General features: G+C 38.9%; 1 protein-coding gene across 1 annotated transcript in view; it reads left to right on the top strand.

Moving 5' to 3' along the window:
* Positions 1-18,751, top strand: part of man2a1 (mannosidase, alpha, class 2A, member 1) — a 122,762-nt gene that overhangs the window by 55,913 nt on the left and 48,098 nt on the right. Inside the window, exons 6-9 of the mRNA XM_042333961.1 lie at positions 3,787-3,973; positions 9,719-9,896; positions 13,184-13,380; positions 16,595-16,780. Of these exons, the coding sequence (XP_042189895.1) occupies positions 3,787-3,973; positions 9,719-9,896; positions 13,184-13,380; positions 16,595-16,780 (748 nt within the window). The remainder of the gene's footprint in view (positions 1-3,786; positions 3,974-9,718; positions 9,897-13,183; positions 13,381-16,594; positions 16,781-18,751) is intronic.

The raw sequence follows: 18,751 nt of genomic DNA, 5'->3' as shown, positions 1-18,751 counted from the left end.
GTTCCCCGATAATAAGAAATTCTTTAACCCAATATGTGCAAATATACAACTGCTCTGCAAATATAGCTGCTTCCCTGGAACGTTTGTACAGAGAAGTCCTATGTTGTTCTGATAACAATAGCAAGGTAAAACAATTTACTCCAATAGATTTTATTCTGAAATGCATTTGTTATTTGTCTCAGTTTTTAGGAGAGAATATTCTGAGACAGTTTTGAATATGATTCTCATGGACAAATGAAAAGGAATAGGATGCTTGAGGCCATGGAAACAGAATAGAGTGCTTGATGTATACCATTTTAAATTAAGGGTTGCCTGACTATTTTGAGGCTGTATTCTGCATTTCGATCTATCCTGTGAAGAGAGTGCTTTGAATGTGCAGTCAAGTCAAGTTTTCAAAATCTATCAATGTTGACTAAGTAAACAATTTGTAGTTGTTCTTATTCTTTCATTAATTTTATCCAGAGTAGAGCAGAAAAGAATGAAACAATATACATTTACATAACACCATTACGTAAAACAAATGTCACAAAGAGCTTTATAGAATGAGATTAATTAGAAATCATAGAATTAGAATCATAGAATCGTACAGCACAAAAAGAGGCCATTCCGCCCATCGAGTCTGTGCCGGCTCTTTGAGAAGAGAAATAAAGAGAATGTTGTTTTGGAGCCAAGCTAGCAACATCTTACACTGAATATATAATAATGAATTAGGTATAATGACATGAATATATAATAATGAATTAGGTATATTTCCATTCATATCAAGAGGACAACTCAAAATGCTCACAGGATGTACTGAAATGTGTACTGACAACGTGTTTTGAGATGAAGTGGAGTTTTTGAGTGAATTTGGATGGGGAGGGAATATAAGGCAGGACAACTGACAGATACTCCACACTTTTCTACATATAGTGGCAGAGGTCCCTCGATGTCCATCTGAAATTGAAGGTGAGAAACAAGGGGAATAGGGTGAAAGTGTGGAGCGGGAGAAATGAAAGATAGTAAATAAAATGCTATTTCTTCACAAATGTGGAGGAGTTGCAAAATCCTGTATATTGGCTTTGGAGAGAGTGCAGAGTGATTTCACAAGAATTAAGCCATGGTTTGCGGGGAAGAGGCTAACAAAAGTGGAAGACTGGATCAACTGGACAGATATTCTTTGAAGCTGAGGAATTTGAGTGGTAATTTGATTGATGTGTTCATTGTGAAGGAGCTTGACAAAATGGGTCAGCGACCTTTACTCCTAGTGGGTCAATCATTGAGTGGAGGACATGACCTTAAAATGAGAGCAAAATAAGTTACAACAGCAATAGCAATTTACATTTATATAGTGTCTTTCACACTGGGAGAATGACTCAATGCACTTCACACAGCTGAAGATGTTTCGACAAAGGCGAGGATGAATTCATTTTTATGGAGTATTTAGAATCTGGAATGCACTGCATTATAAAACCATGTATGAGATATTGGTTGAGGGAATTAAGAGAGATGAATAGATATTTAGGGAGTATATGTTAAGGGAAGTTAGTATCAGGGGAGGTTGTATTGTAAAGGCCACAGACTGATCTTGAGCAAGCTTGATGGGCCAAATTATTTTCTCCAATTCCTACTTTCCCATGTTTCTTGGACTTCTAACTCCAAGTTAATGGGATATGTCAAACTGAAGTAATCTTAGGTGTTAAAAAGTATGTTTAAACATTTTTGTATAACAAACTTAGGGAATTTTTACATTAATTTGTAGGTATTGGTTTACCTGATATTGTGATAATATTTAAAAATTATGAGTAACTGAATACCAGCATATTCATTCCCTCCTTGCTGTACCCTTGTCTATGCATTCTTTTGTGAGTTTTTGAATCGTTATTTTCAAAGGAATTTTAGATAGCCTTGCGTTAATTACAGCTGACTTCTTTGGCAGAATGAGGATAAGGTGCACTGATAGTTTTGCCCTCTACTCTCTGCTCTCTTTCTTTTCACTATTTTTCTATCCATGTCACAATCAACTTTTAATGTTATTAACTAATATCTTATGAGGCATCTTTGAATATCTATATCTACACCTTCCTTCAGGTTTTGTTTTCTCACACAAAATACACCGTCACTACAGTTTACAGTGTATCCTCTGAAGCGTTTTGAGATGTCTCGAAGATGTAATAAGGCACTGTATCAAATGCAAGGATTATTATTATTACATTCAGCTACATTCCCTTAATCTATATACCCCTCTCCATTCTTGAAAAAAATTCAATTAATCAAGCATGAACTGCCATTACAAATCCTTGCTGACTCTCCGAGATCAATCCTTGAGTACTCACAATTCCATCTGGTTTTATGCTCTCTAGGAGTTTACCCCAGTTTAACATCTAGGGTGGTGGAGAAGGTTCAGGGAGCACAGCTATTGCAGGAGTTTTATTGCTATTTCTTTCCTCTATCCTCCATCCATTACACTATCCTCATCATTTAATGCAGTCTCCTCTGAATTATTGATATGTTGTTGGGACTGTCCTGTATAAATGTAGAATGACCCTGAGCATGTGATTAATCAGACTTGACTACTGAAAAGCTTTTGCCAATACGTTAGTCTGTGAACTACTGAAGTAAAGAACATAGCTGAAAGAGGGAAAGGTTTTATGGACTATTTCATACAGTCTTTTAAAATGTTAAAGGAGCGAAGTTAAATTTATGCATGACTTCAACTTTCTGCTGTGTAAAAAGCAATTATAAGCAGATTAAAGTAAACTCAGCATTTCTTTTCATGCTCATGATGCCTTATAAAATATAAGGTAAATATGCTATACTATCTGTCTTCTTGTTAAATTGTGAAATACACTACATTCAGGCTCTGACCAAATAGTACAGATTTTGCTTGCAGTGAATCACATTTTGAATAAGTTATCTGCATTTTCACTTTCAAATTAATGCATCTGCATACGATTGCAGAATTGCCTGTTGACCCTAGTCCTCCTTTGTTGCCTAAAGCAATGATGTGTATTTTCTATGAGGTGTTTTCGCGATTATTGTTTATATACTTGTGCAGAATCAATTTATTTCTTGTGCAAGGTTACTGCATTTTTGTTGTTTGTATATCAGCCTCAAAACATAGAAGTAATAATATGTATTATTTATTATTATGATTAGGGCTGGATGGGACCTTGCTTTAATGTCTCAGGTGAGGGATAGCACCTTTGACAATGCAATACTCCCCAGGTCATATTCAATTACAAGAGAGTAATAATTCTGAATTTACATAGTTGGCCCCAACACACAACAAAGCCCCAGCAATGGCTCCTTGAGTCATTTCATCTAGGGAAGTGTTGCTTTGATGATGGCTCCAATGGATTTGTCATCATATAACAGACATTATATGAGCGAGAGTTTGCATCCTTTCCCTTATGTATTGAGGAGTGCTGAGGGGATAATTTCTTTCGATTTTGGATACCCAGTCTCAGTATCAACTGTGTATGCCGGCTAACATTCCCAACAACATGCTTAAATCCCTACCTCATCAGTATACATTTTTCTGTTTCACGCCAGACACCCGTACGACTGACCTCTTTGAGTGATGGTGGAGGTACTCTTTATTAAAAGCAGTAAAAGTTAATTGAGTGCTAAATGTTCTTCTGTCTCTGTAAAAATAAAATACATGTAAGAATTATATTTGTATAATTTTAGTCGATTTAACTAATATTAGTGTATATTTAATATGTATATGTTGTATATGTTATATCTAATATTTAAGTAATATTAGTGTTGTATTTTCACTTTTGTATGTTTTAACATTTTCAGATCAGAATGGAAGTACAGACATCTTGTGTCATATGATGCCCTTCTACAGCTATGATGTTCCCCACACTTGTGGTCCTGATCCTAAGATCTGCTGTCAGTTTGACTTTAAACGTCTTCCTGGGGGCAGAATTCACTGTCCTTGGCGAATTCCTCCAGTTGCAATACATGATGATAATATTCAGGAAAGGTAACCCGTCTAAAATCTTTAATTGTTAAATTATTTTCTATGCACAGTATGCTGACAATTACTAGAAATAACATTTTGCAAGCTTTATTAGAGAGTGGCATTGATTGAAAGCTAGGAGCAGCTTGCATGCCATATCCTCGGGAGAATAGTTTGTGCTTCTAGGATTCCCAAAGCTCCGTCACCACATTGATTTCTGCATTGTTCTCATTCTTGCATCCTTAAACAACTGCTAATATAAACACTATGTATAGCTAGGATACATGGATAGGACAAAATCGTTCCATGAAAATGCCAATTTGTGTGCAATTGTTGTCAGGTAAACGTTTAAAAACAAGAGATTTTGCCAGATGGTTGGTGAAGTTTTCCCTTCATTGTTGCTACTTTGGTATAGGAGCATTTTACAAAGTTTACTTTGATCTTTGACTTTTGATGTTTGATGTTGATTTTAAGCACTCCCAAGACACTACCTGTGTGAAGGACACTATATAAATGCAAGGTGTTCTTATTGTTGTTGATCCAGTTTTTAGATTTTTGGAATTGTTTTGCCCTTTATTAATATGCAGTGACAATAAATGTTATTAAAACTCTTTCCAAAAGTTTTTTATGCAAATAAATGTTAGCTTTTTAATTGTCGAATGGCCCTTTGAGAAATTCTGCTGTTTCAAAAAGATCTAAAGGCAGAAAGATTATTTGAGTTCAAAGTAAGGTTAAATGTCAGTTATAAAATCTAATAGTGGGCAGCTACAGAACTTTCAGAGGCTCCTATTTTTCTGGGTAACACATGCTTTAATCATCATTTATGCTAAAGTGAATAATCAGCTCTGAACATTTAGTAACAAACGTCAGATGTGCAACTATCAAGTGTAATGTCTCTTCACTGGAAAACAAGAAATATAACACAACGACATTATTCCAATCAGGCCACTCTCAGAAGCAGGAAGATGATTTAGTTAGTATGAATTTTTCTACGAGGACACATAGCTTGTAGAGCCAATAATGATGAAGGATGAAGATAGCTAAAAGTAAGAACTGTCTTTGAGGCTTTAAACCAGGGACAACATTGGAGGCTTCAATAAAATGTTCTATAGTTTTACCATTACAACCAACTAAAGGTTGATTCTGTAAAATAGTGAAATAATGAATCTCTCCACATCATATTTCCTTCTGTTACCACACAGCTGCAAAGAAATGTTGCATTGTTTTCGTTCAAGGACACAGAATTCATCATAAATCCTAAGAGAACAGTTTGTTTCAGCCTAAGAGACCCATTAAATCATTTAAACCTTAGCTTCATCTAGTAACTTAAGTGATTCCCAGATGTTGCAGAGTAGGCAGCCTCATGAGACTGAAGCTAATGGTTTTCATTTAAGAAACAGCAAAGAAAGAAAGAGCCACTTTCTGAGATTATCCATGAGCAAATGTATGATTCATCCACAGTCAGATGTGCATGCATATCTGCATGGAAGACCACAATTCCTATGTGCCACTCTCGAGAATAGCCCATAATAAGGACTTAAGTTGTCCCAAATCTATCAATTCACCATGCAAAGGTTTCTTTTATACGAGAACAACTAACAAATTGCCAAAAGAGCAAATACTGAAAGCTGAGATTCAGTCAGTGCTTCCAGAAAACGACTAGGGTAGAATAGGTTTAAGGATATCTCAAAGTGCTTGACAAATTTTGTGGCGGAAACCAAGCATGGAAATTAAATTTAAAGGTGTTGACCAAAGGCACGGTCGAAGAGATATGTTTTTAGGAGATTTTTGATGGCAGGGAGAGAGAGAGAAAATAAAGAAAGTGATTTGGGAAGACAATTCTAACAAACAAATATAAGGGGCTTGTGGCTTGAAAGCTCTAGTCTGGTGTGGGAGTGAAGGAAGTGGAGAATGAGCAATAGACCAAAGTCAATAGATTGGACGGTATGGACATTCCATAAATAGGGTGGGTGAGGTTATGGGGGGATTTGAACACCAATATAAAGTTTTTAAGATCAATTGATGGTCACAAGTAAATGAATAACATTCAAATCACATCAAGTGATCCTAAACTTGTACAAGACAGAGGTCCCACTCTACCTACAGTACAACATCCAATTGATCAAACATTATAGTAAAGATATCTTGGTACTGGCAAGTATTCTAATCCCAATTCTTGGTTCTATTCCTATAACCTTTTACAGCTTTACAATTTGTTTAAGCTTGTGGAAGTAATTTTGTAAATTTTCTGACAGTATTTATACATTTTACAGTGAGAGGGAAGATTAGGCAAATACAACAACAACTTGGATTTATATAGCGCCCTTCACGCCGGACGGCGTCTCAGAGCGCTTTACAGTAACGGATCCCGGGACCGAGCCAGGGGGAGGAAGGTGACAAAAGGCGCGGTCGAAAAGAAAGGTCTTCAGCAGAGACCTGAAAATGGGAAGGGAGGGAGCGAGGCGAAGGGAGTGAGGAAGTCAGTTCCAGAGCCTTGGGGCATAGTGGCTGAAGGCATAGCCGCCGAGGGTGGAACAGAGGACTTGGGGGACGAGGAGGAGGCCAGACCTGGAGGAACGAAGCCAACGGGTACTGTTTTGAGGAGAGAGGAGGTCAGAGAGGTAGGGGGGGTGCAGACATCCAGTGCAGTCTGACAAGGACTGGGGTGATCGGGAAGCGGAGTTTGGTGCAGGTGAGAATGCGGGCGGCAGAGTTTTGAATGATTTGGATTTTATGGATGGCAGTGGATGGGAGACCGGCGAGGAGGGCATTAGAGTAATCCAGCCGAGAGGTGACAAAGGCATGGACCAGGGTTTCAGTGGCTTTTGGGGAGAGGTATTGGCGGAGACGGGCGATGCGTCGGAGGTGGAAGAAAGCGGTGCTGGTGAGGGACCGGATGTGGGGCAGGAAGGATAATTGGGGGTTGAACCTGACGCCTAAGTTGCGTACGGGTTCAGAGAGTTTTATGGGGAGGTCGGATAGGTGGAGGAGGTGAGAGCCGTGAGATTTTAGACGTTGACGGGAGCCAAAGTGTATGGCTTCCGTCTTGTCAATGTTCAGCTGAAGGAAGTTTGTGCTCATCCAGCCCCTGAGATCTGACAGGCAGGCTGACAGAACATCTGGGGGTCACGAAGAGAGGTGGAAAAATAGAGTTGGGTATCATCTGCATATATGTGGAAGTGTACCCCATGTCTGCGGATAACATCTCCAAGAGGGAGCACGTAGATCAGAAAGAGGAGGGGGCCAAGGATGGATCCTTGGGGTACCCCGCAGGTAAGTGGGTGAAAGCGGGAGGAGAAGCCGTTTGTGTAGATGTATTGCTGGTGGTTTGTGAGGTAGGACTCGAACCAGGCGAGTGCGGTCCCAATGAGGTGGATGACGGAGGAAAGGCGGTGGAGGAGGATGGTGTGATCGACTGTGTCAGACGCAGCAGAGAGGTCCAGGAGGACAAGGAAGCAGAGGGAGCCCTGGTCACAGATAGAGAGGATGTTGTTTGTGACTTTCACAAGCGCAGTCTCTGTACTTTGGGCAGGGCGGAAATTCCCGGCTATTGTATGCATGGTACAACAACAACAGCAAGATTACATTTGTTGAGCGCCTTTCACGTCGGGAGGACATCCCAAGGCACTGGACAGTGTACAGCATTTCAGACCCGAGCTGGGGTCGGGGAGGAGAAGAGCGCAAGGGGGGTGGCTGATGGCATGGTCGAAGAGGAGGGTCTGGAGGCAGGACTTGAAGGAGGCTAAGGAGGGGGCGAGGTGGAGTGATTGGGGGATGGAATTCCAGAGGTTGGGAGCAGAGTGGCTGAAGGCTCTCCCGCCAATGATGGTGGGTCGGGGGGATGTTGAGCAGGCCAGAGCCGGCTGAGCGGAGGGAATGGGCGGGTTGGTAGGGGCTTAGGAGGTTACAGAGGGAGGGTGGGGCAAGACCATGGAGGGCTTTGTAGGTGAGGACCAGGATCTTGAACTGGATTCTCTGAAGGATAGGGAGTCAATAGAGTCGGACGAGAGTGGGGGAGATGGGGTCACGGAGTTTGGTGCGGGAGAGGACACGGGCTACAGAGTTCTGGATTATCTGCAGCCTGTGGAGGGAGGAGTTGGGAAGGCCGACAAGCAGGGAGTTGCTTGGAGGTGATGAAGGCATGAACAAGAGTTTCAGCGGCCTGAGGGGTGAGGTAGTGGCGGAGTCGGGCGATGTTACGGAGGTGAGGGAAGGCAGAGCGGATCATGGTTTGAATGTGGGGAAGAAAAGGCAGTTGAGGGTATAACAAGACACCCAGGCTCCTGACTGGCTGGCGAGTTGTAATGTGCAAACATGGAGGTTGATGTTGCCAGAGCCTGAGGTGCTGAGGCGCTGGCGCGAGCCAATCAGGAGGGCCTCAGTCTTGTTCATATTCAACTGTAGGAAATTTCCACTCATCCAGGACTTGATGTCTGACAGGGAGTCTGTCAGGACAGCAGTGGTCCTGGATTCGAGAGTGGAGGCAGAAAGATAGTGTTGGGTGTCATCCGTATACATGTGGAAGTTGACCCCATGTCTGTGGATGATGTCACCAAGGGGGAGAAGTAGATATTAAAGAGGAGAGGGCCAAGGACAGAGCCCTGAGGGACGCCAGATGTGACAGTGCAGGGGCTGGAGGAGAAACCGTGGGTAGGGACTGAGCTGCATGTATAAGGGTTTATATTGATGATATTATATTGACTGTAGCAAACCTTCCTTTGCCCTTGCTGTGACTCCTAATAAACAAACTCACAATTGAATTTGCCCATTTAAGAAATGTTGAAACTCATTGATGTGTGTCATAAAAGGATTAATCCTGGTGCTCTGGATCAACTAGTAGCAAGTTGTACAAACTCAGGACACACTGGGTGCGTTTTGATGCAAGACTGCTGTTTCATTCTTATTTTTAATAATCACTGGTTTATATCAGATTATATTAGATTATACCCAGTTCACAAAAAGCACATATTTGGATCCAAAAGGAATTCCTTTTCTATGTTTTTAAAGATTAAGGAGAGAGAATACCTCAGGAGAATAGAGGAAATAGCTGAAACCAGACAAAATAAAATTGAATTGTTGGAGGTTGGGATATAATTTGGAGATGAAACACAGAAGCATATATTGGAGAGGTTGTAGAAACTCAAGATAGGTCAGACTCCTGGTTCTGACAATGTCCTTCAAAGGTTCTAAGGAATGAATAGGTTTATGTGATTGTGAATCCTTTCATTGATAATTTTTGAGAGTTTTACCCGGCTTAGTGCAAATCCGAGCAAGAGCATTGGAAAATAGCAAATATGACTCCCACCATTAAAAAAAAGTGGCTGGGTATTAGTCAGTCAAACTACAGACCTGTGAGCCTCGTATCTGTTGTGGGAAAAAAACATTTGAAACAATGGTGAGCAGGAGTGCAAGGGGTTATCTTGAAGTGTATAGGTTAAACAGAGTCAACCTTAGAAGTGCTCAACAAATTTACTGGATTTCTTTGAGGAAGTTTCAAATCTGTTATATGTTTTTGTACATATAGGGAACAATCTGCAAGGAGAATAGATAAAAGAAAAATGTAGAATATACATAAAAGATGAACTTGAAGCACTAGCAGAAATCGGGGTCACTGGATTTGCCAGACTTTAAGAGTTATAATAAGTTATATTGAAAGAATGGTACATAACTGTAGTAAAACTCATATTTATTTGTAATAATTGTATTATTGTATCGATTAATCTTATGCTTCACTAGAAACAATGTTCTATTTGTTTGTCTTTTTTGAAGAGCACAGCTCCTCTTGGACCAATATAGAAAAAANTCTAAACTTTTCTCCACCAAAGTGGTCTTAGTTCCTCTTGGAGATGATTTTCGTTACGACAAATCGTCTGAATGGGATCAACAATTTCTAAATTACCAGAAGCTGTTTGATTATATGAACTCTCATCCAGAATTGCACGTGAAGGTAATATTTGAACAATATATTTTTAAGCAATACATTTGTCTTGTAAGATCTTAGTCTTTGCTTTTGTTTATTGTCATTTTAAGTTATTTGTTTAAGAATCTCCATTTACAAAGTGGATATTTCTGAGTCCCAAAATTCTCTTTAGCCTACTTTTGTCAGCATTGGATACAATTCTAAAATTCAGTCCTAATTTGGAATCTCTTTTTTTTAACTGCAGCTTTGAGATTAAGACTGAATTTAAGAATACCCAGTTCTGTGCCATCTTCAATTTTAACCCAAAACATAACATTACAGATGAGTTAAATTTCTCTCCTCGGATACCCAATAAGAGAAAATAACCTGAAGATATGATCCCTTCAAACATTGTCCACAATATGTGAAGCCTTCCTTACTAAGATGTATACAGAGCCAGTTTCTAGTAGTTAATTCTCTTTCCCCAGAGGTATCAGCAGCAGTCATGGTTGTTGGTTACTGCATCAGCGCTGTAGTGCTTCATGCTGGCTTGAATCTTAGGCTGTTGAAGTCCCACAGACAGGTTCCGCACTGTTCAAGTGTTCTTCTGTACAGTTGTGGTATTCGGAATTAAAATTAGAATTAAGTTGGTTAAATTTGAATCCAGAAAATATTTCTTCATACAGTGGATTTTGAGAATGTTGATAGCACTACCCAGATGAAGAACTAATTAAGTATTTGAAAGGGAGTCATATATATATAATATATGTATGAATATATATATATACACACATACACACACACTTGGGAAATAATGGTTTCAAGGGATATGGAGAAAAGTAAGGAAATTGGATTAAAAACATAAAGGGCTGCCATGAACCATTGCAATAACTGTGCAGGCTTTGGGTTACCTAATCTACCATCGTTTCAATGTTCTAAAGATAAATATTAATCCTTGCATTTGATATAGCACCTTTCAAGTCAGGCGGGCATCTCAAACCACTTCACAAGATTTATTGTAATGGTAATTGATTACATATCTTGTAGACTAACTCAACAGCCAACTTGTGTGCAGAAGTGTCCCACAAACAACCATGAGGTCGCTGACCAATTTTATCTGAGGATTGTTGGGGAGGACAATCATCCCAGTCCTCAGCAGGTTCCACTGTCCCCTTGTCTTCCAGTGATTCCACTTCAAGATCTTCACTCTCGCCAAAAAAATCCCTTCATGCCCATCAACTCCCTATCTCTGTGTTTTTCTCCAGCCTCATTCTCCCGCGCTCTCCCTCCACTCAGCAAACTTGGCTATGCTATACGGTCCTTGCACTCCCTGCCCTACCATCAATGGCCAAATCTTCAGACAATATACCCTTCCTCAAGCCCTCAGGTTTCCCATTCTCTAAGCGCTTTCAAAAGCCACCTAAAAGCTTAGCTCTTCGACTGTCCCAATGGTCGCCTTTCCCCTCCCCCTCCCTTCTTCCCCCTCCCTCCTGCCCCTTCTCCCTCTGCTCTGGAAAGCGCTCTGAAATGTCACTCCATGCACTACATAAATGCAGGTTGTTGAATGATGAAGAGCATTACATAACCTGATATAAATATCTATTGTTCCCTCTTAATCTACCTCTCATTGCTCCTTCTGTTTGTTGTTGCTGGAGCTGCTTTTATTTTATTTTTGTGCTTATTGCATTGACCACTTGGTAGTCTTAATGTTGCTTCTTCTGAAAATAAAAGTATGGTACAGAATGGAGTAGGAAGCATTTTTGATGAAGGTTACTACGTAAATTATTTTTAACAAACTGAATCCCAATATGATGAAAAGATTGAATATTATGTGAAGGTGGAACTTTTTAAGAGATGACCATTTTTGTCTTTGAAATCTAGCTTCAAAGTGATTAGATTTGAATGTTATTTAATATACTTTTCCACTATTTATTCCTAGCAAAATTATTTATCAAAAAAACTGAACAAATTAATTTGGTAAGATATTTGCATAAAATGAATTTAATATTCAACATATTAATATTGGACAACTTAACATATTGGTATTGGTAAATTAGTTTGCAAGAGTGTGGAAATACCATCCACACAGTTCATTTTTGAGCTTATCTCCTACCTAAGTAGGCTAAACATATGCCAAGGGACTAATCTCTAATTTTATTTAAGATTTGAGCATAGTTAATGCTAAAATAAAATTTTGAGATACATATAATATTCAGATGTATCTGTGATCTGTAATTGTATTTTTTCCATTCAACGATGTTAAACTAAATATTTCAATTTTGATTTTAAACAAATTCAGTGACTAAATCGATGGTGGGAAGAAATATGAAATTGAAACAATTAATGAACTATCAACATCTGCATGGGATCATTCCACACACACTATGAAGGCCTGCTCAGTGCATAAAAAATAATTGTATTGCAACTTTGCTAATTCAAGTGAATCTGAGGAGACATGCCTGCCAAAGCCTAGCAAGCCCTCAAGTAATTGGAGGGATCATAGAGAGCCTGCAGCCCTGTGAGTCAGACTCCTAATGAGTTGGTTACCCTCCTCTGAGTGCAAGTTTTATTGCATCATTTACATACAACATCATTTAAGAAAAATCAGCCTTAATACTTTTCAGGTCTGGATATTTACCATGGGATACATTTTAGCAATTTTTGCCAAACAGTTTTGTCATCCTAGCTATAATCATTCAACTTTGATGCATATATTGGAAATTTGTAGAAGGTTTTATTAAAGCAAAACTGACTGCATCTTATTATGATGTGGATTGAGATACTTTGTTATAGATAAATCTATTATAACATTTATGTTGGTATATATAGCAATATATAAACTGCCATCACTTAAAATTGACAATCATTTCTCTTTTTAACCACAAAATAGCTATTGCTAAATAAAATGAGAACAATGGAAACCAGTGTGTGGCAATTTCTAATGGAATTCATTTAAAAAAATCTAGAAGTAGAAATTAAAGGAACTCTCCTCCAACTCCATATACCTCTGGAACAAAGTTCTCTGAATCAGTGATAACTTCCGGTTATCAAAAGGAGCCCCTATTCTAATTCCTTATTGAAGATTTCTATTAGAAATTACTGCATATTAAATTCCTATTCTTTGTGATTGGGACATTCCATTTCTATATACTTTACATTAATGCTTCAAGACTTGCCTTAAGTAATGGAATAAAACTGGTTCCTCATTAAATAAACAATGGTCTAAACTCATCTGTAGAAGCTTAAAACATCTGTTAAATTATTTAAAGATTGCATTTTCACATTACAATATTGTTAACTGAATGAATATTTAGCAGTTCCTATTCTGTTTCTAGGCTCAGTTTGGAACATTGTCAGATTACTTTGATGCGCTCAATAAAGCTGCTGGTTCAAGCATGTCACCATCACCTTTTCCTATTGTGAGTGGGGACTTCTTTACTTATGCAGACAGAGATGACCATTACTGGAGTGGATATTTTACCTCTCGACCATTCTATAAACGACTAGACAGAGTTTTAGAATCTCATCTGAGGTAAATGTATTTAAAGTTTATAAATTTTTCCTTTGATATTTTCTAAATAAATAACTTCTGCACTATTGTAAACAGCACTGATTTATTTCTCTGCCATTGACAACACATGAATAAAATGAGGACTATTTAATTATATTGTTTCTTTCTCTCTTTAAGCCATATGATATGATGACTATTATTATTAATAATAATCCTTGCATTTGATGTAGCACCTTATCTCATTGTCAGAACGTCTCAAAAGCTTTACAGAAATTCTGCAAAGTGTAATGACTATATATTTGTAGCCGAACGTGCAACCAATTTGCGTACAGCAGTGACCACAAGCAGCTTTTGGTGAATGAAGAATTGTTCAAAGAATACAAAAGAAAATAAGGACTGAAAAAGGGGAATTCAGTTCATCAAAGCTAATACTTTCACAGCTACAAAAACCTAACCTTTCATTGACCTCATTTAATCTCGCGGAGGAACGTTTTGCACAGAATGTATTTCCCAGAACCCCAGAGGCAATTGAGCAAAGGCAATGGTATATCTATCCATCCCTGCATCTTCTCTACTGATCCCCAGCCACTTTTGTTGAATTGCAACCCTTCCCATTACTTGGAAGAGATTTAGATATAAAGATGTCAGTGGGAAAGTTGAATAAACCTTTTGGCTTACACCTTATATTGAAACCTAACTGAGGTTCTATGAATCTCTCAAAAATCCTTGGCCAAATGAACACCAGGATATATCACTGTACACCTCTTCACTGCAATCAGATTTTAAAGAAAGATTACTCTAGGTCAGTCAAGGTCTTATTGGGTGACGAAAACCAATTTTCATCAGTTATTTCCCTGGAGCAGAGTATTATTGGATGTTAGTGTGGAGCTCAATTAATTTAGATGGTTGCAGAAAGATTTTTAGTAAGTTAATTTCCTTTCAAAGCCAATTGATTCAGGTTATTAGAATGCCCAAGTGTGCCTGACTGGTAAACCCATACTTTAATACATCTTGTTCATAATGCAGAATTTTATTTATTTCAAATGTAGATCACTTTAGTGGCTACTTGTATCCGAATGACCCTGACTTCACGCATATTTGTACAGATTGAATTTTATCAAGAATGACAAAGAATATATTCGCTTATTATTGTTGACAGGTGAACATTCCCTAAGAGTCCAGATTGCAGTTTGAACAGTTGGATATATAATTCCTTTAAGATTAACTTGATTTATTCCATTGTATTCTTTTTGATCATATCTTAATTGTGGCTGAGAAAAATTACTGTCCCTTCCTGCTAATACCATGTATACAACCCGCTGATGTGAAGCATATATTAAATGGCTGCAGATTCCTACTAATATTAAGGTCTTTTGCTAGGCGAATCCTAGTTTCTTGGCTGGTTTGGCTGCATGACTCAGTGTAAAACTAACAGAAGCAACTTCAATTGCCTTTTGATGTCAACCAGCTATTTGATGAGCAGGTTGAGGAGCTATTGGAAACCTTCAAATGCTATCTGTGATTTAGCACCTGAGGGCAGAGCTGCTGCTTGTGGGTCAGGGTGCTCTATTGACAGGTTCATACAGGAACATCAGCAGTCCTTTCCTCCATTGGTTGGAATACAGAGATGCAGTGCCATAATCCACTTGGGTCCATACCAGGTCCACAGGGAGCTAATTGCAGCTCATTTCAGATTTTGGTTTTCCTCCCAGCCTTCGAGCAGCAACTTGTCTTTTTCATTACCACTAGAGAGCCGGGTGGGTCTTTGCTTCACAATTGTTTGTAGCACAGTGGAAACAGATTACATCAGCTACAGCATTGGGATCTTGGCGTCTCTAAAGGGAGCCTACCCCCTCCTCCAATTTTGTGCCTATGTATGTTTTCATCATCATTCATTCCAACTCTCGAGAGGATCCTTGGATGGTGGTGATTTTGACTGCCAAGGTTCAATCTCCCTTGTCCTCTGTGACTATAACTATAAGCAAAAGAAGCCTAAACACCCTGACAGCTCTCTACCTTCTTACAGCTTGAGTTGGGCATTAATAACTGTTGCCAGATAATATTTTGTCTCCCTTATTATAAATAATAAATAATTTCTACACAGATTGCTTCAGCCATCTCGCCTTCTGCTGTTATTCCTTTGAACATCTGTTATATTCTCTATTACCAATAATGCTTCTTATTCTCTACTTAGCTCCATGTGCCTTTTCTTGTGAAATATTTTATATTGTCCTAGCTCCATCTCGTGGGCATCTTTCATTCTGAGCCATGCACATTCCAGCAAAGAACAATGGATAGTGATCATGAGTGGGACCGTTGTTTGATTTTTTCCCTGCTCCCTTTAGCCCAGGGATGCTGAAATCACCTAATCACTGCAGATCAGAGATCAACGTTGGGATCTTCCTGGTCTATATAGATGCCACTGTATGTCATCATGCATTATTATTATTTGATGAAACCACACTTAACATTCCAATAACATTCCAATCACTTAGTCATTCATTGTAAAGTCATGCCACTTTTGATTGGGTTATGGAGATCAAATAGAATTCCTCCCAATGGTGGCCGTGATTTCAGTAAAGCAATCAGAATGGTTCCAGGGATTCAGATAAATATTTACGAAGACATTAAATTTAGTAATGCTGCAAATTAAAATGCAACTGCTGTTGGAAACCTCAAAAGTAACATTTTCATAAACAATTCTATGTATTTTTTTTCTCTCCTTCCTCTCTTAAAGGTGATCACTTAAGCTGGAGGTAGGTTTCCATCAGTGCTGGTTGCTCTCTGGTAACTTGTCCGAGTGCAACTCCTCCCGATATAAGCTGAGACTGTAGTACCAGCAGGCTATTCAACTTTTGAACTGAGCTCCATTCTTTCCTCAATGATCCAACACATGTTCACTTTCTATTCGGGTTTAATAGATGCCAATCGGCAGTTGCCACCCTGCTGCCTTGACTGAGATCAGCAAACGCCCCTCACACCGGGGTCCAACTCAACATAACCTGGGACCTTCCGGGCCTATATAACTCAGTTCTACATTGAGTGGTGACTTCACCACTTATATTCAGATAGAGTCAAATACTGTGTGTTCAAAACTCATTATGTAATTTAACAGAAATATTAAAAAGCATATCACCCCATTTAGATGCATTTAAACACATTTCAAAGATGTTTAACATAAATATACAGATATATTAAAATAACAAATGTGATGTGTTTTGTTTTACCTGTACAGAGCAGCAGAAATTCTTTACTCTTTGGCATTGGTTGGTGTCCAAAAATCTAACAAAATGACAATATTTCCTTCATCTGAAAATTATAAATTGCTGGTAGAAGCAAGGCGAAATCTTGGTCTTTTCCAACATCATGATGGAATCACTGGAACCTCTAAAGAGTGGGTCGTTGTGGACTATGGCACGAGGTAAATATTAGTACATAGCTTTTATATTGAATTATCTCTCCCAATTTAAATTTTCTTCAAATTTAGTGTATTACTCTCTGAATGCAATAATATAGTTTTATAACACTGTTTGCCATGTTTTAGTATACATTCCATGAATAACATTTTAGTTGCATTTATTGGATAATATGTAGGAACAGGAAAAGGCTGTTTGGGCCATCTTTCAAGTTCTGTCTTGACTTTTTTTCGCATTCATTTAATTTTAATGCATTAGCTTTTGTGCCTTTTATATGGGCAGAAATTCCAGTCGGTGTTGTATGTTGCAACTTTGGAGATGTGCGATTAGAATGAGAAAATCCCATTAATGGGTGACATTGCAAACGTCAGCATCTTACAGCACATAAAAAGCTGGAAGGATTGATTGTAAATGTTAGTAGTACCATTTACCTGAATGATGTACAGGTTGACTGGTGTACAGTTCTGTACAAGGTAAAGCTTTAGACAATGTGGAATTTTTTTGTTTGAACTGTTCTGCCTTTGGTATCCAGTGTACAAAATTCTCCACAATTGTGGTATTCTCTGAGAAATGTACATGATGGCTTGTCCACTTCAAATCCCATTTAATATCTTGTCCAAGGTCTTGATAACATTTACATATCTCTGGTTCTGTTTCCATTAACCTCTACAGTTGCTCCCTCAGGCTGAATTTGATAGTGTGCATTTCAGTGCTTACAACAATTAAAAAAAACTGTTTTTACGGAGGGAGAATGTTGGGTTACTCATGATGCTCCATGATGTCTGCTCCTTCTGCTTATTAGGCTCAAACTGCTCCATGTTCCACTCCTGGCCGGACCCCCACGGTCGAGTCGGGCGGTCGGGCCTTCAGCCTTTCTGCCCCCACCCTTTGGAACTCCATCCCACAGTTCCTTTGCCTTGCTCTCTCCCTTGCCTTTTTCAAGGTCCTCCTCTTCAACCAAGCCTTTGGTCACCCTCCAGCCCCCAGCTGGGGTCCAAATCCCTGATTATCCAGTGCCTTGGGACATCCTCCTGATGTGAAAGACGCTACACGAATGTAATGTTTGTTGTTCTAAGAATATCTGTCGGCAGGTAGCTCAGTTTATGTGATGTTCTATATTCCCAGCTCCAGCCAGAGAGTGTATTTTATCCATTCGGACTGACACATATTCCGTATGTGAATTGCCCATGTTTGTTATTGGAGCAGCTGTTCATTTGCTGAGAGGTTAACACATTCTTGCTGCCAGGAATAAGAGCTGAACTGCTTTGTGCAAAGCATGTTAAGTCAAAATCTCCTGCATAATAGCTAGATCATTACTCCTCCCCCCATAAACCCCATGCACTTCACTGATGTTTGAAGCAGGTGCAGCCAAAGTTACTTCAGGAAAAAGAATGGTTGTTCTTAGCAAAGTGTGCTTCTATCCACTTCTCGTGTGTAAGTGAAGGCCACTGAGGCTAGGCCTTCATCATTAAACTTCATATCAAGCCAGTATGTGGCTCAGCTAGCTCAGGCTACAACAGTGTATTTAGGTTTGTGTTTATTAATCTCAGCTGTATCCAATTTGGAATTAGAATTGGGAAGTGACTGTGTCACTTAGAAAGAATGGAGTTGGTAATATCAAAAGCAAAGGACTTCTCCATGTAATGTGTAAGTCATCAACTTGTCATCAGCAATAATATGTTTTCATATTTCTATGAATACGCATTAAATACATGTGCACTTCTGTTTGAAGCACTAGCATCATCTCTTGTTTCACTACATATCAATATAGTATTCAAGATATACAGATAACTATGAAAGGAACAGAGTGTTTGATGTACCACAATCTAATAACAAAGCTCTCTTTCATCATTTTATGTGAAGCAGCAAGTCTGTATATAGGGTGACCATATTTTGTAAACCAACAACAACTTGGATTTATATAGCACCCTCCATGCCAGACGGCGTCTCAGAGCGCTTCACAGTAATGGATCCCG

The sequence above is a fragment of the Callorhinchus milii genome, unplaced genomic scaffold (genome assembly GCF_018977255.1).
Source record: "Callorhinchus milii isolate IMCB2004 unplaced genomic scaffold, IMCB_Cmil_1.0 Scaffold1, whole genome shotgun sequence".
NCBI lineage: Eukaryota > Metazoa > Chordata > Chondrichthyes > Chimaeriformes > Callorhinchidae > Callorhinchus > Callorhinchus milii.
The sequence above is the reverse complement of the archived record's forward strand: the minus strand, read 5'-3'. Positions and strand labels throughout refer to the sequence as shown.